Source organism: Lepus europaeus, chromosome 6, assembly GCF_033115175.1.
Source record: "Lepus europaeus isolate LE1 chromosome 6, mLepTim1.pri, whole genome shotgun sequence".
Lineage (NCBI taxonomy): Eukaryota > Metazoa > Chordata > Mammalia > Lagomorpha > Leporidae > Lepus > Lepus europaeus.
The window spans coordinates 121,144,621-121,170,143 of record NC_084832.1 but is presented as its reverse complement, the minus strand read 5'-3'; the positions used below and the strand labels follow the sequence as shown (position 1 = coordinate 121,170,143).

General features: G+C 40.5%; 2 protein-coding genes across 4 annotated transcripts in view; one reads left to right on the top strand and one right to left on the bottom strand.

Moving 5' to 3' along the window:
• ERGIC2 (ERGIC and golgi 2) overlaps window positions 1-19,499 on the top strand; it is a 46,623-nt gene extending 27,124 nt beyond the window's left edge. Inside the window, exons 9-14 of the mRNA XM_062195018.1 lie at window positions 3,099-3,154; window positions 5,147-5,245; window positions 12,382-12,479; window positions 15,799-15,961; window positions 16,968-17,050; window positions 17,192-19,499. Coding sequence (XP_062051002.1) covers window positions 3,099-3,154; window positions 5,147-5,245; window positions 12,382-12,479; window positions 15,799-15,961; window positions 16,968-17,050; window positions 17,192-17,254 — 562 coding nt within the window. The 3' untranslated portion in view covers window positions 17,255-19,499. The remainder of the gene's footprint in view (window positions 1-3,098; window positions 3,155-5,146; window positions 5,246-12,381; window positions 12,480-15,798; window positions 15,962-16,967; window positions 17,051-17,191) is intronic.
• Window positions 19,500-23,991: 4,492 nt separating this feature from the next.
• The window catches only part of FAR2 (fatty acyl-CoA reductase 2), a 159,151-nt gene continuing 157,619 nt past the window's right edge, over window positions 23,992-25,523 (bottom strand). For all 3 annotated transcript variants that reach the window (XM_062195531.1, XM_062195530.1, XM_062195529.1), the window contains exons 11-12: window positions 25,126-25,253; window positions 23,992-24,392 (exon numbers count right to left, since the gene is read on the bottom strand). In XM_062195531.1, the coding sequence (XP_062051515.1) occupies window positions 24,230-24,392; window positions 25,126-25,253 (291 nt within the window). In that variant the 3' untranslated portion in view covers window positions 23,992-24,229. The remainder of the gene's footprint in view (window positions 24,393-25,125; window positions 25,254-25,523) is intronic.

Here is a 25,523-nt window from a genome sequence, read left to right as displayed (position 1 = left end):
TCGTCCCCCTAATTGTGACAGCCAAAAATGCCACTTCTCACCACCTTGCAGAACAGTTTGTTCAGAAAACCAGTTGAACTAGGTAGAAATAGGTAAATTCTGTTTCTGACTTCCTGATGGACAGTTTTAATCTCAGAATATAGTCTTCAGTACAAGGTTGATATAATTTGGTCCTTACCTTTCTATTTTTTGAAAGAACATGTTTGCTTTACCTGTAATTTCATAAATTTTTTAATTTCTTTTCAAAAAAGAGTATATTTATTTTTAATTTAATTTTATTTGAATGGTTTATATACACAGAGATCTTCCAGGCACTATTTCAGTCCTCCAGTACGTGCAAAAGCCAGGGCTGAGCCAGGCAGAAGTCTGGAGCCCAGAATAACATTCATGTCTCCCACGAGGGGCCCAAGTGCTGCCTTCCAGGGTGTATATTGGCAGGAACTTGAATTGGAAGCAGAGCTGAGATTTGAACCAGGTATCCTAGCTCTGCCACTGACATGGGAGACCCAGGTGGAGTTCCTCTTTCCTGGCTTCAACCTGGCCTAGCCTCAAATGTTGTACGCATTTGGGGAGTGAACCAGTGAATGAGAGCTCTCTCTTACTTAATCATTTTCTCACACTTTTTCAAATAAATAAAAAGTAAATAAAAAACTAGAACATTTAAAATAGAATGTTTAAATTCAATAGAACGTCTTGCTACAAATGAAATTGAGGCAGCAATCAAAATAAGTTTCTGCATGTTTCCTTGGTTAGTCACATAAGGAAAGCCACATATTGACGTGTTAATGAAATCATAGTTGCTGTAGCTGAAGAAATACAGAGAAGCTGGATTTGCTTTAGGCAATTAGCCTTTTGCAAGATAAGTGCTCCAATAGCTGAGGTCATTGAGAATAGTGTCTAGCAGTCGACTATAAAAGCGTAATTGGTGTTTTTGAGTGGTTTTCCTTTGGTCTTGATGACTAGATAGATGTCATCAATATGATTGCTTGTTTACTTGAGGAATCATTGCTGAATTTGAAGTGACTAAAGAGTTAGTTTCTGTGAATAGCCTACATGGGACATCTAAAGGAGAAGATATAGATATAGATATAGATATAGATATACATAGATACAGATTTTTTTTTTTTTTTTTTTTTTGACAGGCAGAGTTAGACAGTGAGAGAGAGAGACACAGAGAAAGGTCTTCCTTTTCCATTGGTTCACCCCCCAGTGGCCGCTGCGGCCGGTGTGCTGCAGCCGGCACGCTGCACCGATCCGAAGCCAGAAGCCGGGTGCTTCTCCTGGTCTCCCATGGGGTGCAGGGCCCAAGGACTTGGGCCATCCTCCACTGCACTCCCGGGCCACAGCAGAGAGCTGGACTGGAAGAGGAGCAAGTGGAACAGAATCCGGCACCCCAACTGGGGCTAGAACCCAGGGTGCCGGTGCCACAGGCGGAGGATTAGCCTAGTGATCTGTGGCTCTGGCCAGGAGAGGAATTTTTAAAGAAGTAGAGAGAACACAAATTCAGTATAACCAAAAATGGTTTTGGTTAAGATACGCTAGAAATGATGGTGGTGGAATTGTGTGGAGCAGCAATTTCAAACTTTGTAAAAATGTAAGATTTTTAAAAGCCTAAGGTGATACATACATTATCAGCAGTACTTTCCACAATGTTTTTTATTGATTACGTATTTTGAACTGGTAGGTGTCAATGATGAACTTTATTTGCTCTCTTGAATGCAAATATTGTCATTTCCAAGAATGTTTGCCAAAAATTAAAGCCAGATAATCTGACTTGCCTTACTGCATAGCAGTTTGATAACTTAGTGGTCAATTTTTATTGTGATATTTTTGAGCTCATTCAGCCACTATTATTGAAATTTCTTTTGTACAGACTTGTTACTATTCATGAATTTAACCTAAAATTGTAAAGCAGGAACAGTGTCTTTATGTGAGAATTTTATTATGGAAAATTACTTCATTGGTTAGTAATGGTGATCTTGAGTAGCTTCCTTTGCTTGTCACGCATTAACAGCCTGTGCTGTTGAAAGGTAAAAGAAGGAATTAAGATCACTATTCTCATTCTTGGATATATTTTCTGACCTCAAACTATAATCCCCAAAGTGTTTTTTGAATTTTGATTTTAGTGCATAGAAATGTTCATGTTTCACAATCCATTTAACTGTGCAGTTGAGGAAATTTTGCCTTAGGTTTGAAGTTACTGATCTACAATGTAGTGCCAAGTTTAAAGGCCATACCAAAAGAACTAATCCCTCCCAGGTAGTGGAATTCAAACTAATGCTCAGGGATTAATATTTTAAGAAATGAAATATGTTAAATTTAATTGTAGATCATCATTAACAGGTAAATATTTGTGAGTACTATATAAGCCCCAATTAACAAAAATGTCATCTCTCCATAAGATACTTGTAATATAATAAAAATACTCAATTATTACTATAACACTTTCAATAGAAATATTTCAATAAAATGATTGTGAAAATTGGTTTTCCAACTATGAAACTAACTCATAAAACCATTAATTTATCCCAAAAAGCCTAAAATATTTACTTTCTGGGTTTCTTTCTTTTTTCTTTTTAAGATTTTATTTATTTGAAAGTTACCGAGAGAGGTAGAGATAGAGACAGAGAGAGGTCTCCCATCTGCTGGTTCACTCCCCAGATAGCCTCAAAGGCCAGAACTGAGCTGATCTGAAGGCAGGAGCCAGGAGCTTCTTCCTTGTCTCCCAAGTGGGTGCAAGGGCAAAAGGACTTGGGCCATCCACCGCTGCTTTCACAGGCACATCAGCAGGTAACTGGAGTGAAAGTGGCACAGTCTAGACTCAACCTGGCACCCATATGAGATCCTGGCGCTGCATGCAGGGCTTTAGCTCCCTGTGCTGCAGGGCCGGCCCTACTATCTGGGTTTCTAAGAAAAAAGTTTGCCAACCCCTAATTTACTGCTCTGCTGGGATGAATGAATTTGCTTAGTCGTAGTGAAATATGTTGTTACGTGAGTTTGTACTACAAAAAAATTGTATAACTTTGAAAAGATTTACTTTCTGAGGCTGGTTCCGTTTTTAAGGGCTGTAACTTTAATATTGTTTCCCCTCCTTTCAGGGCAATTCCACATCCCCGAGGCCATGCACACTTGGCAGCACTTGTCAACCATGACTGTAAGTAGTTTCTCAGATTCTTTTCATTGAAGATGGCCTTGAGGAAAGTATGCTTTCAAGTGCAGGCATAAGGCAGAGCTCTGAGAGTGAGCTGTTTTGAAGACACAGATCCACTGAAAAGAGACAGTAGTTAAAATATATTGACATTATCCCGTGTTCTCTTCATACTACCTGCATTTCTCTTTATTCAGAGCCTATAAGTTGTTGAGGTTACAAAGGTGTGCTACTCAGCTTCATGTGACTAGAGTGAAGTACCCAAGGCAGGCCAACTTTATAAAGGAAAGCGGTCTGTTTTGACTCCTGGAATGCAAGGCCTAGGGACTTCATCTGATGGACGTTGTCTTCCTGGAAGAGTCTCTGGAGGCACAGAACATCAGATGGTGAGCTAGGAGGGAGACAAGACTATAATAAAGCTTTGGTAATAACTCTCTAATGACAGCTGCTTTCAAGGGCACACACCCAATGGCTTAAGGACCTCCCATGTGGCCCCACCTCTTTAAAGGTTCCACCCCCTCCCACTACACCACCATGGGATTAGCACATAGGCCTTCAGGGGACAGTCAACATCCAAATCATTGAGGAGGAAAGCCTAGGTATACGTTATGTCAATTTGAAGATATTTCTGCTAATTTTTGTGCACAAGTAAAATGTGATTGAAATTTCTTTCAGCTTGTAAGTCTAAATTTGATCATACTCATACATACAAGGTATTCAAATTAATTTGGTGTAATGATTCTTCGAAATCCTTTGAAGTCTGCTTTAGAGAACAAAGCAACTAATTCATGGAAAATCAGTTTGTTCACAGCAGTAGAGTGTATTAAAAATGTGTGTGATCAATTTTATTATTTGACTGTAAGGATATCATCTAGTTCTAGCAACACCTAATATTCTTATATTATAATCAGAATCAGGAAAGACATTTTTGTGGCTATGAGAATTAGCTATAATACTGTTTCTTAGAAGCTAATTTGTAATGTCATTACAAATGTAATTTATAATGTAATTATAAAAGTTGAGATACTGAAATTTATCATTATTTACCTTGTGCATTTAATTCCCATGTATTTATGTGCATTTTCTCAAAATAATGTAGTTTTTATAGAAAGCTTTTATTTAATAAATATAAATTTCATAAGTGCAACTTTTGGAATATAGTGGTTTTTCCACCCATACCTGCCATTCCACCCCTAAACCATCCCACCTCCTGCACCCTCTCCCATCCCATTCTTCATTAAGATTCATTTTTAATTATCTTTATATACGGAAGATCAACTCTATACTAAGTAAAGATTTCTATATTGTGCACCCACACAAACACACAAAGTATAAAGTACTATTTGAAGACTAGTTTTACCGTTCATTCTCATAGTACAACTCATTAAGGACAGAGGTCCTACATGGGGAGCAAGTGGACAGTGACTCCTGTTCTTGATTTAACAATTTACACTTTTATTTATGATGTCAGTGATCACCCAAGGCTCTTGTCAGGAGCTGCCAAGGCTATGGAAGCCTCTTGAGTCCACAAACTCTGACCTTATTTAGACAAGGCCACAGTCAAAGTGGAAGTTCTATCCTCCTTTCAGAGAAAGGTACCTCCTTTGATGGCCCCTTCTTTCCTCTGGGATCTCACTCACAGAGATCTTTCAGTTAGGTCGTTTTTTGCCACAGTGTCTTGGCTTTCCATGCCTGAAATGCTGTCCTGGGCTTTTTAACCAGATCCGAATACCTTAAGGGCTGATTCTGAGGCCAGAGTGCTCTTTAGGGCATTTGTCCTTCTATGACTCTGCTGTGTGGCCTGCTTCCCATGTTGGATCATTCTCTCCTTTTTAATTTTCTCTATTAAAAATAAGGTACTTTTAAGTATGTATTATTCTACTTAAGCATTTTTGGTATTTTCATTTGAGAATAGATAAGAATATAAACCAGTCTTAACACATAGTTTTGAATAATATATTTTCTCTACTTAGTTGCTTTTTACTTTTTGCCTTTTAGCTTACAACTTTTCTCACAGAATAGATCATTTGTCTTTTGGAGAACTTGTTCCAGGAATCATCAATCCTTTAGATGGAACTGAAAAAATTGCTATAGATCGTAAGTATTGAATAATTACTCTTGGAAGTTAGGTATAGGAAATAGTTCTTACAGCTTTAATACTTATTTTTTTTCAGTAATACAGTTTCAGCATTACAAGAAATTTCTTTGTGTAGGTTCAGAATTCTGAAATGCATGGTTGCTATACCTCTCGGGAGAAATTTACCTAAGAAACCTGGAGTTATTCCAGAATGTTTTTACTGGTAATACAGTCAAAAGTAGTACATTATAGCATCATTACTTTTTTTATGTTTTTTTTTTTTTTTTTTTTTTTTTACTTGACAGATAGAGTTATAGACAGTGAGAGAGAGAGACAGAGAGAAGGTAGAGACAGAGAGAGAGGTCTTTCATCCACTGTTCACTCCCCAGATGGCTGCAACAGCCGGAGCTGCACTGATCCGAAACCAGGAGCCAGGAGTTTCTGCCGGGTCTCCCATGCGGGTGCAGGGGGCTAAGGACTTGGGCCATCTTCTACTGCTATCCCAGACCATAGCAGAGAGCTGGATCGGAAGTGGAGCAGCCAGGACTAGAACCGGCGCCCATATGGGATGCTGGCGCCTCAGGCCAGGGCTTTAACCCACTGTGCCACAGCGCTGGCCCCAAGTTTTCTTTTATTATACTCATTGAAAGTATCAGTTTGTCCAAAAATTGGAAGTATGATTTTCTTGCTTTTGTAGCAAGTAGTGTAATTTCCTTTCTTGTAAAGGCTTGTGTCTTTTCTCTGTTTAAGTGTTCACACTGTATGATAAACCCCACCTGTTGGACCTTTTGAAGACTTCTGAAGTGTCCTCAACTGCTTGGGATTTCAGTGTCTGTAAAAGTGTAATTAAGGATTTAATATTTTATCAAATTCAGTAATTTATTTATATTCTTTACTCAGTATAGTGTTACAATCAGGTACATTAAAGGTATTTGACTTAAAATACTGTTGTAATAAGTTTAGAAAATGTTTGAAAAGAAACCATTCTGAAATTTTAAAACTTCACTCAGTGAAATCTCAGTTGTAATCAACCATATATACTCATTCTACACTGAAATACAGCATATATTAGCTAAGAGATGCTCATTTGAAAATGTGTTGGTCTGGACTTTGTTTCAGGATCCTAAAATGAACTGCAAATTTTTATACAGAAGCTCCTCTAAGTATAAATGGGTTAATTCAGAGGTTGTTTGAGTCCAGTTACTCCTAAGTTATTAACGACTAAGAGCTACTGTGAATTACGTTTATGAAATGTCTCACCAGATGCGTGTCAGTAGGTTACTGGAAGCTTTAACGCAGGCATATTCCTCCCTGCATGTCAAATGTTCTCTTGGGTCTCTGTTTCCAAAAAGAAAGAAATCCATGTAACCAGTCTGTGGTGTCCTATTGCTGTCCCCTCCTTGGGGTTCTTCAGAAACACCACACGGCTTACTGAGCAGGTGCATCCCTAATGCTGTGCGCTCTGGATGGACCTTCAACCTCGGGAGCAGAGCAGTCTGCAGCTTGCAATAAAACCTTGATCCAGTAGCATTTTTTCTTTGGTCATTAAACTCTCCAACAAATTTAATAGGCTTGTCCTGAATTAACGTTAGGCAAATTAGTCTCCAGAAGTCATCAGACCACGGGTTGAATTTTCCCATCATGGTTCTTTGACTTCTGTTGGTTTTTATTTATTGCATTGGCACTTCACTTTTGACATGTGATGTGGTTCTTTTGTTCTTAATTTTCACTTATCTAATTATCCCATCCCTGTGTATAACATTGGTTATTGCCTTGCTACACTCATTTCTGTCTTCTTCCGTAAGTAAGTGATAATTACATACCTTTGACTTTCAGCGCTGTGACTTGATAGAATTTATTCTTTTAAGGGTTTATTTTTAATTGAAAAGCAGAATGACAGAGAGAAACCTTCCATCAGCTGGTCATTCCTCAAGTGGTTGCAGTGGCCAGGACTGGGCCATACTGCAGTCAGGAGCCCAGAACTCCATCCGGATCTCCAGTGTCAGTGACAGGAGCCCAAGTACTTGGACAGTCTTCTGCTGCTTTCGTGCGCTTGTTTGCAGGGAGCTAGATTGGGAGTGCAACTGCTGGGACTTCGGCTGGTGCTTGGATATGGGATGCAGGCATCACGGGCTTAACTTGCTATGCCACACCAGCCCTAGAATTAATTCTTACAGCACCTCCAAAGTAGGCACAGATTGAGCGGTTTACCTTATGGCAAAACAGCTCCCAGGATAAATCTGGAGCCCATCCGTAAGTGATAAGCCCTCCGTAGGTGTGGGACACGGTTGACACCTTTGGCTCTGTTGGTATCTAGGAGAATATTCAGGATATTAAGTTGACATTAATAGTAGAACTGGTACAAAGTTGGTTTTTAGATGTTGCAGTGGTACATTTAAGAGGTGCAATAAGTGGAGTTGAAACAGGCCTGACTTTGTTTTGGTAGAGGCTTGTTTAATGTTTTTGAAGAGACTTTGACCCCTACCTCTCTCCTTGCTCAGTTTGAATTCACTTGAGGTAAGAGACAGGTAAACAGAAATTCTTTGATGCTGAGCAAAAGAGGCCAGACACACAAAAGTGTACACCGTATGGTCCTATTTATTGAAATTCTAGACAAAACTAGTGTATGGCAGTACAAGACAGATCCCTGGTTGGGATCTGTTGGCCTGGTACAAAGGGGCATGAAGGAATTGCTTTGAGGTTTGGCAGGTTTTTTTAATTTGATTGTAGTGGTGATCATATGAGTGGATATATTTCCCAAAATGTATTGAACCATACATCTACAACGTGTTTTACTATATTCTCATTGTACTTTTAAAAAGTATGAAAGTTTGTTCATCCAGCTAATATTAATGAAGGTCTTGTATTTGTCAGTCATTACTTGCAGCATCTGGGACCCAGGGGTAAACATGTTCTGCTCTCCAGAGAGCCCACATCAGAATAGGGAGCCAGGACAGATGGCTATGAAGCAAATAAAGGAAATTGTTTGTGATAGAACAGTGAGAGGAGGAGCCTGTGGCATTTGGGGAATAAAAGAAAGAGCCAACTTGAGTGACGTGTTTAAGTGAGCTATGCAGTGGTTTTTCTGAGGACATTGCAGGCAGCACATTGTGAGTGAAGCTGTTGCAGTGAAACAACCTGAATGTGTGGCTAACTGGATAAGCCAGCCACATATTGCCACTGCTCTGCCAGCTGCCCACCTGGTAGCTTCAGGTCCCTTTCTTCCTGGCACCAAGGGACATCTGTATGTCAGGTCTTTGAGAGAGAGAACAAAGACTGGCTAGCTGAGTGGCTTAACCATTTGTTAGTACTTGTCCGCTCCTTGTATTCGTAAGAGAGTAGATAGGAGATCCAAAGCTTTTGTCCCTTTATGTTCGGAGGGTGCAAACTTTTACTTTAGTGGGTAGAATTGAAAACCTTGGAGAATTTTCCTCCTTCCATTTAAGACCATGGTTGCCTTGAGTCCGGCCCCATTACTTTGTAACGCACTGACTTTGAGCAGCTTTTGTGACATTCCTGAACTTCAGTTTCTCATCTCTAAGAAGAGGATGAAAAAAATCTGCTTCATGGGATCGTTGTGGATTATTTAGAATATTATGTGTAAGATGCTTAGAGCAGTTAGAAAATACTCATGAGAGGTTGATTTTGTTCTTTGATTTTGTTTTCTTGTTTGATTAAGTGTATTCTTTTTGCTGTTTTTGGGACTGGGCATGACAAATAATGTTCCCGCCCTCATGGAATGTACAGTCTAATGAGGGTGTGACTAACTGATTTGGACCTTGTGGTTTCTTAGAGATGACATAACCTTCACAACACGACTCCTGTCACCATCAGGCTTCGCTGCAGTAACACTGTGTAATAAACCCCAGCTCTCAGCACCGCGTGTAAAATTTACTTCCTTGCCGATCTACCCCAGAAGTTCTTTTATCAAGGCATCAGATTTAAAGTTCAAGAGCTAATGATCTAGGACAGGTCTGAACGAGGTTTCTCTTAATTGGAGATTAAGGAGCTGAACAGACAACTTGTCTACCCCAGCCGCTTCACTTACACTTTGGAACACAGAGGATGTAATAGCAATCAACATTGCTGTTCCAAAAGGCGAGTAGTGAGTGGAGCGTGTTAGTGGGCCACACGGAACTGCAAGAGTGTGACATTCCACTGCTCCGAGAATGGGGACTGTGCCTTGATTGTATCCTGTTCTAGTCCCTGTCCCTTCTTAGCTTTGTCCTCTGGAAAATGGTCCTACTTTTCCTTTTTTTTTTTTTTTTTCATTTTTCCCCCTCCCCTGCATCTACAGAGTGCACTGGAGAATATGCCATTCTTGGGAGCTAAACACCTTTCTTAGCCTGCATCCAGTTAGTAGAAAACTTGGGAGCCCCAAAGGTTTTGAATTTCCAGCTTAAACTCAGTGTCTTTTAATGTCCACTCAAAAGCTTTGTTAATTTTTTAAATAAATTGTATTTTCCTAGCTCCATGTGCCAAAAGTCGAAGATTTCTTGATGAATATGCCTCATTCTCTAGGCTTAATACGCTTTAGGTGTATCAGATTTCCATACTCTCACTTGGGCCAACCCAGTGGAGGAGGGATGTACTCTTAGTGAACCTTGGCAAAGACAGGGAGAGAAGGAAGGAAGAAGAACAAACAATACAATCCTCCATAACCCGGATTTGCCCATAGATATTTTGTTTGTTCTACATGTTTTAAAGCATGTTTAATTAGTTCTTAATTTAGCATTCTAAGGATTACACATATAGCTTCTGTTTCTTTAATTCACTTAAAAGTGGTGCTTCCAGATCATTCTGCAAAGAGGTAGGTGGCTGCCCAGTCTGGTAGAGCATATTCTAGTTTACCAAAGACTCCGTTTTATCTGCCTTGCCTTGTCAGCATCAAAATTCAGATTGGATTCCCACTGAGTGTTCTCTAGCTTAATGAAAGCTTTAATATAGGATTGTGTTCAGTAGTGGATTTCCATACACCGGTTTTTCCTAAAATGATCTTGTGATGAATGGTGTTGGAATTACTGGAGCCTTTGGGAAAAGTCCGTCTTCCTGAGCAGCTGATCCGCTTGGGTTAGATTCTTTAGGAAAAAGGCAAAGGCATAGGATTTGTATGTTGAAGAAACCCTCCACGTAAGTTCTTTTAAAAATTGAAAACTCCGGCCGGTGCCGTGGCTCACTAGGCTAATCCTCCGCCTGCGGTGCCGGCTGCCCAGGTTCTAGTCCTGGTCGGGGCGCTGGATTCTGTCCTGGTTGCTCCTCTTCCAGTCCAGCTCTCTGCTGAGTCCCGGGAGTGCAGTGGGGGATGGCCCAAGTGCTTGGGTCCTGCACCCGCATGGGAGACCAGGAGAAGCACCTGGCTCCTGGCTTCGGATCAGCGCAGTGCGCTGGCTGCAGCACACCGGCCGCAGTGGCCATTCGGGGGTGAACCAACGGAAAAGGAAGACCTTTCTTTCTGTCTCTCTCTCTCTCACTGTCCACTCTGCCTGTCAAAAAAAAAAAAAAAATTGAAAACTCCATTAAATAATTTCAAGTTCTCTTTTTGACACAGTTTCAAAGGCAAAGTTTTGTCAGTTCTCACACATGTTATAAAGTATATATGTTTCAAGTCAAATGTTATGAGTCTATACTATAACCCAGTTGAAACCATAGATGTTCTTATCTAAGTTTTTTAGGATATAGACCTGGAGAATCAGCATATTGTATATTATGTGATTTGTTAATTTTAAAAAACTAAATAATTGGTAACATACTGGTATTTATAACTTGTATTAAGCAAATGATATCTAATGGCTATTGAAAAATAATTTCTGGGCCTGACACTGGCATAGTGGGTAAAGCCGCCTGCAGTGCCGGCATCCCATACGGATGCCCGTTTGAGTCCTCGCTGCTCCACTTCCGATCCAGCTCTCTGCTGTGGCTAGAAAAACAGTAGAAGATGGCCCAAGACCTTGTGTTCCTGCACCTACGTGGGAGACCCAGAAGAAGCAGCTCTTGGCTCCTGGCTTCAGATTGGCCCAGCTCCACCTGTTGCAGCCATTTGGGGCGTGAACCAGTAGATGAAAGACCTCTCTCTCTGCCTCTGTCTCTCTGTAGCTCTTCCTTTCAAATAAGTAAATAAATCTTTTTAAAAAATCATTTCTGGGGCTGACACTGTGGTGTAGTGGGGTAAAGCGGCTGCCTGCAGTGCCAGCATCCCATATGAGCGTCGATTCAAGTCCCAGACGGCTGCTCCACTTAATCCAGTTCGTGCTGACGGCTTGGGAAAGCAGTAGAAGGTGGCTTAAGTGCTTGGACCTCTGCACCACCTGGGAGACCGTAAGGAAGCTCTTTGCTCCTGGCTTCAGATCAGCCCAGTTTCTGCTGTTCGAACCATCTGGGGAGTGAGGCAGCGGATGGAAGATCTCTCTCTGCCTCTGCCTCTCTGTAACTCTGGCTTTCAAGTGAATAAGTACATCTTTTAAAAAAAATTTATATTATACAGTAATCAGTGAATAGTTTTTTTGTTAGTGATCTTCGTACTCTGACATCAGTTTTTTGTATTTATTCAAAGACTGCCTAATTCTCTTTTGGTTTAGTATATTTTAAAGTATTAGTAGAAGCTATTTCTTGCGATGGTTATACTATTATAATTTTATTAGTTTCTGTAAAACAAGTAACTGCTTTTATTTTTCCACATAAAAGATTGTAATTATTATAAGGAATATCTAAGTCACTAGTTGACCTTTTTAAATTGTGAGTGTGCATGTGACTTCATGCTTACTGGGAACTTGTTTTAGTGAGCATGAATATGAGGGACTTCAGAAAGTTTGTGGAAAATGGAATTAACTTTATTTTGATGCAAAAAAATTGTTGAAATTCATGCATATAAGTGGTTGTCACAAAGTTCTTAAAAATGCATATTAGGAAAAAACTAAACATGGATTTCAAAATTTTTTGTAAGAAAACAAACTTAATTTTATGAGCTCTTTGAAGTACCTTTTATATTTCTTTCACTGGTTCTTTTAAAATTGTTTTTTATTAGGCATTTTTAAAATAAATCATTATGAAACGTTATATTAAACATTAAATTTCAGGTAAATTTTCTTAACAGAAGAGGAATCTACTTGGCAGTTGTGCTACTGGGTTGATGAAAAGTCACATTTTGTCTTTGTTCTAGACAACCAGATGTTCCAGTATTTTATTACAATTGTGCCAACAAAGCTACATACTTATAAGATCTCAGCAGATACCCATCAGTTTTCTGTGACAGAAAGGGTAAGTTGAATCCAGCTGGTAAAATGATTTGAAGTTTTGTATAGCATTTTAAAATCCCCCATTTGGTGCCCTCATTCATTTTTTTATTTTATGCTAATAATTTTTTAGGAATGAGTTTTTTAGAAAATAAGTTGTCTTAGAGCAAGAAAAGATTTAAAAAAAAAATTAAAATATTTTCTATGTAATTAGGACTTAAAGTTGTTAAGCTTAATGAAAGTGTTGATTATTTTAATATCAATTTTATAGTATGTTTTCCTATGTATTGCTATGAACCGTTTTTAATCTTAGAGTAGATTTTCTCATTTCTTGTTATTTATTTTCCAGTAAGTGTGCCTGTGTTGGGGATGGATGGATGTTGTGAATCAGCATGTAGAGGTTTTTGCCTTCCTAAGTAAATGCTTTGTATTCGTCTGACAGAATATTCTGTCACCTCAGGACACAGTGGCCTCATAGATAAATACTGAAATGAGATGCAAAGTTTTGGAACTGGACAGTGTAACAGCTTTCACATCTATTCTGGAGTCATGTTTTCTTATTTTTGTATGTAAGAATGATGAGTATTCAAATTCTAGTATACCGAAGAATGCCAGGGAACCGTCTAAGTGCTTTTTAAATTTATCCATTTGAAAGGCAGAGAGACATATTTGCAACAGCCTGGTCTTGGCCAGGCCAAACCGGAAACCCAGACCTCGGTGCAGGTCTGTGCTTGGCGGAAACCTCCTGCTGCTTCCAAGGGTGGCATTAGCAGGAATCCAGAGTTGGAAGGGACTGGAACTGGACCCGGCATTTCAGCGTGGGAGGCAGCGTCCCACACAGTGTCTTCACTGTGCCAGCGCCTGCCCCTGGGGTTTTGGTGGTTTTTTTTTTTGTTTGTTTTGTTTGTTTGTTTGTTTGTTTTTTTTTGAGTCTTAACACCTTCTTATGACCGTATCTCAATAGCTGTAGATTTTTCCTTGTTTTCCTGAAATTTAGCGATGTTTTTACAAGTGAACTGTTATGCATCTATAACTTTTCAAATGGTTCAGAGGAAAATACCCAGGTATATATAATTGTGTAGATATATGTATGTATGTTGTGTACATGGGAACTAGGCAGAACACATTCAAGTACATATTGTTGCAGCATTTTTGTAAGGATGGGGAGATACGGTTTCTCACCTGAAAGTTTGGCAAACACTGGAACAGCAGTGCACACAGTTGCCAAGACCTTGGGGAAAGTAGCATACATTGCCCTGGGAGTGCGAAGTGCCAGTTTTTGTGGAAGGGAGGTCAACAGTGACTGCAAATTACCTGGGCATTTGCCCCTGGACCCAGTAATCCCACTTCTGGGAAATCTGTTCCCGAGACAAAGTGTGGAATATGCAGAGTGATGTGAGTATGAGGCTGGTCTTTGCTTTGTCATTTCCTGTAGAAGACTGGAAACAGCCCACGTGCTCCAGCTGTGCACAGCAGGACAAAGCAGGGATGGGGAAAGAGCTCTAGATATGGATATGATATTCTCTGCAGGCTGCATTTAAAAATAAAAGAAACTCAATGAAAAAAATGATAGGGGCCATTGTGGTGGTGCAGCATGTTAAATCACAGCTGGGGATCCCACAGGCCATGTAAGAGTGCCAGTTCATGTCCTGGTTACTCGGCTTCTGATCTCGCTTCCTGCTAATGCATCTCAGGGAGCAGCAGTACGAGTTCAAGTCCTTGGGTCCCTATCAGCCACATAGGAGACCTCGGTGGAGTTTTTGGCTCCTGCCTTCAGCCTGGCCCCGCCCCAGATGTTGCAGGCATTTGGGGAGTGAAGCAGTCGATGGAAAATACTCCTTTCCCTTCTTCTTTTCCTCCCCTCTTACTCTGCCTTCCAAGTGGATAAAAATAAGCATTTTTTTTTTTTTTTTCAAAATTAGAGTAAAATCCCAGAGCATTTGACCTTTGCAGGATTTGCTTTTGCTGTTGAGGTAACTGAAGTGATCGCTTCAGAAAGAAACAGAACAATGAGGTGGTGAAGTCTTTGAGGGGGCGGGGAGAGTGTTGCTGACCCTCGTGGGACCAGGAACACAGAGTGAATCTGTTACAGGTGCCCTGGTCCCCCAAACAGCTTCCGTCCTCAAAGTTCTCAACACTATGTTTGTGACTTCAGCATGATATTAGGCATCTCAGAGCTTGAAGGAACTTTATTAGAAACTTGATCAAGGATTTATAAAGCCCCATTGTAGCCGGCGCCGTGGCTCAATAGGCTAATCCTCCGCCCGCAGCGCTGCCACCCCGGGTTCTAGTCCTGGTTGGGGCACCGATCCTGTCCCGGTTGCCCCTCTTCCAGGCCAGCTCTCTGCTGTGGCCAGGGAGTGCAGTGGAGGATGGCCCCAGTGCTTGGGCCCTGCACCCGCATGGGAGACTAGGAGAAGCACCTGGCTCCTGCCATCGGATCAGCGTGGTGCGCTGGCCACAGCGCACCAGCCGCAGTGGCCATTGGAGGGTGAACCAACGGAAAAAGGAAGACCTTTCTCTCTGTCTCTCTCTCTCTCACTGTCCAATCAACCTGTCCAAAAAATAATAATAAAAGCCCAATTGTGCTAATAACAGGGGAAAGAGTTTTGAAATACCCCACCTAAAATTGTTTTAATTTCTCTTGGTGGTGGTAACCTCGTTATTTGTATTCCTAAAGCTTATAGTTTAACTGTAGCATAATAAAAATAGAACTTAGCCTAAAAGCCACATCAGGGCACCATGATAGTATAGTTTGGAGCTGTTACAGAAATGTATTATAAAGTTTGCAAACTTGCTTTTTGAAGTATAAATTGGATAGAATAAAGTAGAATACTTTGCTCAATGTGCACATTATGATAAATTTAGAATTTTGGCATCATGCCTTTAAAATAGTCCTGTAAACTCTGTACCAGTACATATCTTTTAAATTAATGGATTCTATTTTCTTCCTATACTGTATCTCCTATAGTTTAAGAGGAACAACAAAGTTGTTTTAAAGCCTGATCATTTAAGTGACAGGAATTGAAGAAAGTTGTTTTCTAAACATAGTGATTTGATTGGCGAGGAACATGTCACGTGGCTCTATGCTGGTGCTTAACTGTGCAGAAAATGTGTATGCAAGGTATCGCTTTTGAGGAAATAGGAGGGGGTGGTGTTGCTTTTTGGATACTTTGGAAAGTCAGTCACACGCGGAGTACAGAATAATGACCCTGGGGAGCGCTCAGACTGGGGTGACTTTGCCCAGTGGGGCCGCAGGGCTTGGCGTTGTGGATGCAGGTACCCAGATGACGTGACTTGGTTCTCACCTCCTCCTTTCTCTTCCCCCCTTCGCCTCCCTGTAGGAACGCATCATTAACCACGCTGCAGGCAGCCATGGCGTCTCGGGGATATTTATGAAATACGACCTCAGCTCTCTGATGGTGACAGTGACCGAGGAGCACATGCCGTTCTGGCAGTTTTTTGTGAGACTTTGCGGTATAGTTGGAGGAATCTTTTCAACAACAGGTTAGCAATAATTCCTTTTTGCCTCAGTTCCAAAAGTGTTACACTTCAACTAGGACACTTCCACTGAAAAAGGCCAAGAATACACATACTCTCCTGGTTTGTTACTTGAGGAATTTTTTCATTAATTCCAGATTTCCAAAATGTTACTGACTCACCATTAAACATAGCTAATTTCACTGCTTTGAGTGATTTACAAGTGGTTTTATGGTGGGCTGTGGATTGTTTGCTGTTATCAGACAGATATATGATTGCATTCAATTTCTGCCACTTGTTGGTGACCTTAGGTCACCTACTTTTTCAAAAATTATTTTCTCATCTACAAAACTGAAATAATTTTGCAAGTGTGTTACAGGATTAAACAACCAAATGCCTAGACAGAGTAGACACTTAAATGCAAACTTACCTTTTTATTTAATGTATTTTTAAATGTACAATATGTAAAATCATGTCTTATGTGATGCTTTGAATGTATGAAAACAGATTTTTCAGTCAGTAATGTTTTTATGTATTTTGTTCTGAGGTTGCAGAATTTTCTCAAAATCTGGAGGTAGTCATAAAAATTTTAAGAGTTAAGTAAAGAAAGGAAAGTTTTTTCTTTACCTGCCAGCCCTCATCAGTATTGCACGGAGCTGAATGGTTTACATGCTTAGAATCATATTTTTCAAACAAATAAGTGCATTTTTGTGCATTTATTTATTACTGATTTCATTTAAATCTGTTTAAGTGGTTGTTTTAAGATTATTTATGTTTCAAAATTATGTGGATATGTCAAGAAAACCTTGCAAAGATTAGGCAAGATGCTGGATTGTATGGCCTTGGGATTTTGAAAAGAATTGCCTTTGTTTCAAAGTTTAAGTATTTTGATTATTTTTAACCACTGAAGTAAAAAAATGCAAATTGCTTTGTTCCTTGCCTTAATGTATTCCTATATACTTGAATTTTTTATCCTTACATAGTAATTTAGGTAATAATTAAATTGAGTGCATAAACTTGTTGTTTATCACAGGAATGTTACATGGAATTGGGAAATTTATAGTTGAAATAATTTGCTGTCGTTTCCGACTTGGATCCTCTAAGCCCGTCACTTCTGTAAGTAGCACAGACTGCGTGGGGCAGCTCTCTGACGAGTGCCGAGGTATGGGCCCCTCCGTCCGGAGGGGACCTTTGTGTTCAGAGGGTGCAGTGGCAGGAATGGAGCTAACGCTGTGCTCTCTTTTCTCCTTTCCTCAGGTCCCTTTTGAGGATGGCCACACAGACAACCACTTACCTCTTTTAGAAAACAATACACATTAGCACCTCCTGAGGGAAGGAGAAGAACTTTTTGCCTGAGACATAAAACCTTTTTTAATAATAAAGTATTGTGCAATATATTGAAAGAAAAGAAAATATGAATGAGAAGCAGAAAACACACTTATTTAAAAAAGAAAAAAAGGAAAAAAAAACCCAAACCGAAATCCTCTGTACGTTGTATCTGTTACGAATGCAGCCGATCAGTGAGTCAGCCCAGGGAGTCCTGCTTTGAAGATGGCTCCGGCTCCCTTCACAGCGTGCGGGCAGCACTGCAATCAGACCTGACTTCCCGATGACAAAAAGCCCAAGGAAAGAAGGGAAACCACACCTACAGAAAGACGGCACTGCCAAGTGCAAATGTTTGCGTCCTCTTGTTTTTAAAAGATACGATGTCAGAATAAAGTATGTAAAACATATGGAAAACTAGTCTAGACTTTAAAAATTGTAATCAGGTCACGTTGTTAATAAAGAAAAACAGGGACTAGTCTCTGTAAATTAGCCATATTCGTGTTAAGCCATATGGACAAGACCATTTATCCACTCATTTGGTCCGATGAAGCTAATTGCTTTCCTTTGCACTGTGGTTGTTGATTTTTCTCTAAGTGTTCAGCATAGTGTCTTGGAAGACAACGGTGAATTCTCTGGGCAGGTGTGAAGGTGCTGTGAGATGTGACAGAGGTGTCATTCACAAATTGTATGCTGGAGACTTCTACAGGAGAAGAAAGCACATTTAGAAAAAGTGTTAAGTTTCCACGTCTGATCCTTTGCATCTTGCTGTACTTCAGAGGGCACAGGGTGAATAAAAAGATCCAATGCTGATGGTGAAATGATCAGCTTGTACAGTATTAAAAGGAAAAGTAGACTACTTTTTACATGTGATGAGTAGGGAACAAGCTAACTGTAAACTTTTATATAAAACAGAAGTCAAGGCAGATTTTAAGTACTACAAGATCACGTCCCATCTGAGAGGTGCCATATTAAAACAATGTCTGCTAATCTGTAAAACTGGATTATGAAAAAAGTTTTTGCATTCAGGGTATCCTGAATGTAACTAACTCTGTATTAGATTGTGTGGTTCTAACTTCCTTCCTAATTTATGAGTTAGTTTGAAGTTTCTAGAGTATAAAAGATTAAAAATAATGAGAGGGTGCTATCTTGCAGGTGCCATTAAAAACTGTATTTGAAATATGTGTGCCAACCTAAGTTTTCCTTTTATAATCACTATCTGATAATAGAAAAATTATCAACTAGTACCCAAAGTTTAAATCATTTAAAGACTTGACTTGAATGATGGTTTTAAAGAATAGCATGTCACAAGATAGTTTTTCAAATGAATTTTTTGAAGATAAAATAATGCTCTCTTCAAAACAGTAGAAATAATGGAGAGAGAGTAAAAGTGACAGAATTACTTTGCAGTACAGTATGTTTAGAATGGTGCCTTTCATAAAATAACAAAGGCATCATTGTATAAAACAGAGTATGAAGAGCCACCAGCTTCACAGATGGGTGACACAGCTTGCTTTGAAAGACTTAAATCCAGAAAATCTGAAATGAGTTATCCACCTCTGGACTTTGTATTTGTTTTCTTTAGATACTATTTGCAACAACGTTGAGTTAGGAACCAACAGAGCATCTGTCAAAGGGAAATGCAGTTGGAAGGAGCTGGAATTGCAGCTGTTTCAGACTGAGTGTCGGTCTCCGGAGTCTGCTTGTTAGGAAATCCAGTCTTGTTTCAGAGTTTTATTTTTGATAGGAAAATATTGATCTGGGATTACTTTTTTAAACTTAGGATTGTAACAGTTAAGTATGTTTAAAACTTTTATACTTACATTTGATTTTTAATTGCTTCTATCTTCTCCAAATATCCTATTAAAAATTTTAATGAAATAAATCCATTCCATTGAGAGTAACTTGGCACCGAGTTCTAGTCTGAAAGTTGAAAAGGCGCCCATCTGAAGCTCCTCAGATGGTCAGGGTCAGGTTTTTGGCCTCACCAAGTGTGTCTCTGATTGCAGAGAGCACCTTACTGACCTACTATTATGACACTTTATCTGTGCCTGGGCTCCCTTCTACCGTGAGTCTGTGTTGTATTAATCCAGTCCTCATCTTCATTTTAGTTGGGTACTTAGTATTTGCTGGTATGAATTCTAGCCTACGTATTTAGGCCTCAAATTATGTGACATGGATTTTTAGGATCTATGTTTGTGTACATTTGTCTCTGAAGAAAATTAAATATTTAGGTGACTGACTCACTGCTGCAGTATTTGTGCACCTCAGACTATCTCTTAGCAAAAGCTTAATATTAACATAAACATTTCTAAATCTCAAACTCTGATGATTAACAAAGCACTTTTCTCCAACATTTGTTCATAGAAAGCAATGGATTATTATAATTAGCAGTTTATCAATGCAAACACTATTTGCCATCTTTAATGTGGTTTTAGGAATTTAGAAAGGAATCTCCTAATTTTTAAGTAGTGTCAGTAGAGCTACAATATCTTGGGTGAGTAATTCAGTTAGCAAACAGGAAATTTATGTGCAACTTATCTGCTTCAAAATTGAAAGTTTACATTTGAGTTCAAATGCATGTTTTTGGTTGTTTAAAAATTACCTTAACTTGAACCTTGGTACCTTGAAAATTTCAGCATGCCTTTTAAGCTAGTACTTTCTCTTCTATTTTTTTAAATATTTAATTCATTTGAGAGGCATAAAGACAGAAAGCAAACTCCCATCCACTGGTTCACTCCGTAAATGCCCACAATGGTTAGCAGGGCTTCCAGGAGCAGGGAACTCAATCCAGGTCCCCACTGTGGGTGCCAGGGACCCAGCTACTTGAGTCGTCACCGCTGCCTCCCAGAGAGTACATTATCAAGCAACTGCAGTCAGGAGGTGAACCTGGGGATTGCGTTTTGTACTTATTTTATATAATAACTTTTTAAGAGACTTTTACTTACTTGAAAGGTTTAAACAGAGAAGGAGAGGCAGAGAAAGAGATCTTCCATCCACTGGTTCACTCAACTGGTTGCAACAGCCGGGGCTGCAATAATCTGAAGTCAGAAGCTTCCGGGTTTCCCATGCTGGTGCAGGGGCCCAAGGCCTTGGGCCATCTTCTACTGCTTTCCCAGGCCAAAGAAGAGAGCTGGATCAGAGTGGAGCAGCCGGGACTCAAGCCGGCGCTCATGTGGGATGCCCATATGGAATGCCGGCACTGCAGGTGGTGGCTTTACCTGCTATGCCACAGCACCAGCCCAAATAATTTTTTTTTTTTTTAAAGTTTATGTATTTGAAAGTGTGACAGAGATCTTCACTCTCCAAATGGCCCCAGTGGCTGGAGCTGGGCGGCCGAAGCCAGGAGCCAGGAGTTTCCTCTGGCTCTCCCGTGTAGGGAGTGCTGCCTCCCCAGTCACATTAGCGGGGAGCTGCAGCAGCCAGGGAACCAATGCCTGCATGAAACACTTGAGCTACAGGCTGAGGCTTGACCCCTACACCACAGCCTTGGGGCCTTTACATAATTTTTATTATTATTATTTTTTTTAAAGAACTACCCAGAATGAGAAGGCTTAGTGGAAAATATTCACAGATGATGGGGCCGACACTGTAGTGCAGTGGGTTAAAGCCCCAGCCTGCAGTGCCAGCATCCCATATGGACGCCGGTTCGTGTCCTGGCTGCTCCACTTCTGATCGCGCTCTCTGCTATGGCCTAGGAAAGCAGTAGAAGATGGCCCAAGTCCATGGGCCCCTGCACCCAACATGGGAGACCTGGAGGAGGCTCCTGGCTCCTGGTTTCAGATCAGCACAGCTCCGACTGTTGCGGCCACCTGGGGAGTGAACCAGCAGAATGGAAAACTCTATCTCTACCTCTTTAACTCTTTCAAATAAATAATAAAATAAAATTTTTAAAAATATACACAGATGAAAGCTATAAAGCAGACCTTAACAGTTTACATAACCAGATAATAAATGTTTTGGAAATTCTTTGTGTTGTATTTTCAAGCAGTTAGGCCAATCACTTTTGTGTTGACTTGTACTTTAATTTCTTCAAGGTATTTTTCTACACTGACCCACAGTTGCCCTACCTCACATCTTTGCACCCCATTTACAGTTTCGGCTTATAATTAGTATCAAATAAAATAGGAACACACCTAAGATGTTTATCAGAAGGTTATCTCTGCTTCTTGAAACTCACTTTTGGTTAAGTGTCGTTTGCCGTCACATTGTCTGCACTTCTCAGGGAACCACTGTCTTGAACCAGTTACAGCCCAAAACCAGCAACTGCTCATCTACTTTGTTAACTATGTGTTTTTACAAAAGTCCTCTAGGCAGTGAGTGTTTTTCCACATTTCTATGTGGGTGTGTAGGACAACCATTTCTTCTTACCTGGGGCAGTTGTTTATAATCCCAGAGATGATGCAATTAAGACAAGTAGCTATGTGGAAATTTGCATGGGATTCCTATGAACTTTGAAAATCATTGGTGCTTTTGGAACTTAAAGCGTGTTTTAATTTTTGTGGCCCTTATGAGATAACATACTATTTAAGTATTATATGGATTTACCTCCAGAGCCTAAATTGGTCATTGAAGTGAAGTGTTACCTGGAGGTGGTGGTGGTTTGTTAGAATTGTGAGCAGTGCTTTCCTGAGCTGTACGCCCCTCTGCCTTGACTTTGTCTCCTAATGATCGCCTCAGGCAGTGACTCCCTCCTACTCTGAAGTGTGTGATACTACAGCAAGTGCCTTGTAGGTGCAAAATACACGCATTAGCAAAACCTTGAAAACACAGGTACCTTCTCTTTGTACTTTCTATCCTCTTCCTAGAATTGAAGTCTTTTTTCATTATTTTGTGTACATTAGGCATTCAGGTAACAATATGTCTTGATATGAAATAATTACTAAAGAATCTCTTACAGCCACCTACTTTTACCGCTAATCATCACCAAATAACTTTATCCGTGTCGCTTCTCTGACGCCACGTACAGAACACGCACAGAAATGTAACCCTGTTAATGGTGTGAGAGAAAGTGAAGCGTTGTATACCCATGTTTAATGTATGTTTTAATTTGTGTTCACCTGATAGTTATTACTCCTGTGATTTGATTTGGTTGCAAGAGCTCTTTGGAAGGTTCTTTCCATGTTTTTCCCCAGAGTCGACGTTGTGGGAAGATCCATGGTAGTAGGGAGCAGGTAAACACAGACACAATACTAGAAGAGAGGGGGGATATTTTTAATTCAAATTTTTATTTAATCAAAAGTCAAGATGTGAATCTTTGATCAATGGAATAACTGAATTGTTGAAACATACAGTAATCAAAAGATAAATTCTTAGATCAACTTTTTATCCAATCCCATTAAGCTATACCGATTTTGAACGATATCTATAGTTTGTATCTTAATTGCTTTAACGCAGAAGTATCACAGACAACTGAAACTAAATCTCGCAGGTTCTTGGTGTCAGAGCTGGATTGTCTGCATGGGGAGTATTCTCTACATCTTAGATGCCATGGGGAACGACATTGCCCACATGAGTTCCCTGAAACACTCGTCCAGGATCTCTGGAGAAAGTCAAGTAATACTGGGTGAGAGACGGCCCGAAGGCCGGGTGCGTTTCCACTGCCTGTTACGTGCCTTTCTGAATATCACGTTACCCCTGAAGATGACCATAAGTAGAGCCACCGTCCTCTGGGGATGCCGGACGCCTGTGTGACTCTGAGATTCTTGGTGAGGATATGATTGCTTTTCAGTTGCTTGGGCCCCAGATACTACATTTGAATAGGCCATGTTTGCAGCATGAAGAAATGCTGCAGTTCAAATGTGTTCATGTTTCAGACATGAGGAAAGTTGGAAGAATAGTATATTACTAGTACTAGAATTCGAAAACACAGATTTTACTTCTGTTTTGCATTATAGATAAAATATTTTAAGCCGAACAAAAAACATGCCCCACACCTATTCTGCAAACTTTAGTCACCTCAGAGAAGTCAGCACTTTCCTGCTGTACATCGTGCAGTCAGTGTGCAGCTGGGATGATCATAAGAAAACAAACTGGAATTGGAAACTTGGTTTGCAATTTTACTTTCCCAATGGCAGAGATCAGGTGACTGCGTTTTCTCTCCAATTCTAGGTTAGGACTTTGCTCTTCCCTGTGAGCCGCTCTCACTGAAGCCTGGGTAAGATCAGCCTAACTGGAAGGGGCTTGGCAACGTTAATGAGCAAGAAGGAACCTCAGAAGAAGCTTATCAGGAAAACTGATGATTATGATCTCAAAGATTTAGAAATAATAGCTGTCAAAATTACCAGAAACAATTTTGAAAGCATAATAAACTTGAGTTCTCAAAACAAACATGCTTAAGCCCTCATTGTATAAATATTTACACTTCTTTTTCCTTTATAGGTTTAAGAAGTGGATATAGTTAAGAAAAATGGTTAAAGTAAACCCACCTATACCGCACCCTTCAACCAGGACTCCCACGTATAACATGCAATGGAAGGAGAGACGTTTGTCACGGGGCACCATGTGTCTGAGGGCCTTTGTGAGGATGGTGGGATTGTTCTTCCTCTACGCACCTCACAGCTTTTCAAGAGGATGCCTCATGGTACTTCTGGGGTCAGCTCTGCCTTTGTGTGACTAGCTTTGGATCTGTCTTGTGTTGTCCATGCTATTGGGCAGGAATTGATCCCCTCAAGGAGAAAAGAAGCTAAGTACGGGAAGGTGAGAGCACTTTTATGTTTCGTACGCAAACTAGAGTATTTATGAAACAAGATGGAAATAGTTGCTTCCTAAAATATCTGTGGATATAGGCTAGTGTATAGTTCCCCTTCACTCACTGAAACACAAAGGGTTTGTGTCAAAGGATGGGCCAACAACAGCACGTTTGCCATCGCAGCTTGGGCGTGTCCCTTGTTACTTCCTAACAGTGACAAGCACAGTTCTCTGTTCGAGGTATCTGAGAGGTTCCAGATGGAAGGTGGGTGTCGCATGTTCCTAGGCCTTGAGCGTGCTGGAAGCCCTAAAGTAGGAGAGGAATTTGTAACAGAAGCTCACGATGAAGAACCAGATGTTCCGAGCCATCTGTGACCTCGCGATGAGAAGGCGCCAGACGATAAGGAAGAGGGCGGTATTGAAGAGGTAGTGAATGTTTCGGAGCCTGAGAAACAGACACAACACAAGCAGGGTTAGACCAGCGCCGAAGATGCTCCCAACCATGTTCTGTGAGGCAAAGACACATCCTCTCTGGCTACGGCCTGCCAACATTAAGTGCTCACAGGGCGTATGCCAAAAGCTGGGTACCTGCGTCTCCATTTCCCCAGCATTCTAGCTGAACTGTCCCATTTCCACCTTATTTCCCTAACTGGTTTCTGACAGCTCTTTCGACTTACAGACATGACTAGCATATTCTTAAATATACCTTAACCACATGACCACGTCCTAAGTCTTGTTCTGAAGTCACCAGTCTGCCAGTCAAGGCGCCTCTCTCATCTCTGCCCTGCCAGCCTTCCACGTCTGCCAGTTTTCCCACAGTGCTGCAGTTCTGTCAGGTCGCTCTGTGTTGGGTTTTCTCTCTATCACATTACTGACAGGTGTGTAGAAGAAACAGAAACTTGGTTTTGAATCTGGGTCCTGTGCCCGGTGTGCATCACCAGCACAACTCACTTGCTTTTTTTGAGCCTGAATACCTCTGTGACGAAATGATCACACTTCAGAGGGGTGTGGTGAGGTCTAACTGAAACGACTTTCCTACAGGATATAGGAAAGGACACAGGACCAGTGATACACTGAGTGCTCAAGAAATGTTCATTCCTTCAGTGCTCCAAGTTTATGCCTGGTATAAAATCAGACACACAGCAGGTGCTCCATCAGTGTCAACTGGCTGTGCTTACCTTCTTAAGTGTTGCCTCGCTTCTGGGATCCCAGCCATATCCTCTTTCAATAAATACTTCTTAACTCCCAAGACGTAATTTTCAATATATTCCAGCCAGTTCAGCTGGCGCACATCAAAGTTGAATACCTGAAAGGCAAGAGAGACTGTGGGTTGCAGAAATGCACTGTTGGCCGTCACTTTGGCCATTTGGTGTGCTTTCTTTTACCAAATAAGTGACAATCAGGCAGAGATACAGTTTGTACTCCCCAAAGAAGAGATGACGTGAGCATCATCATTGCATACTCAACAAGTATTCACTGAATGCCAACTTTGCACCAACTGTTGTTCTGGGAGCATTATTTATTTGAACGTTGGCTTTTGATGGTATCAGTTATCTACACAGGAGTATTTAAAGAT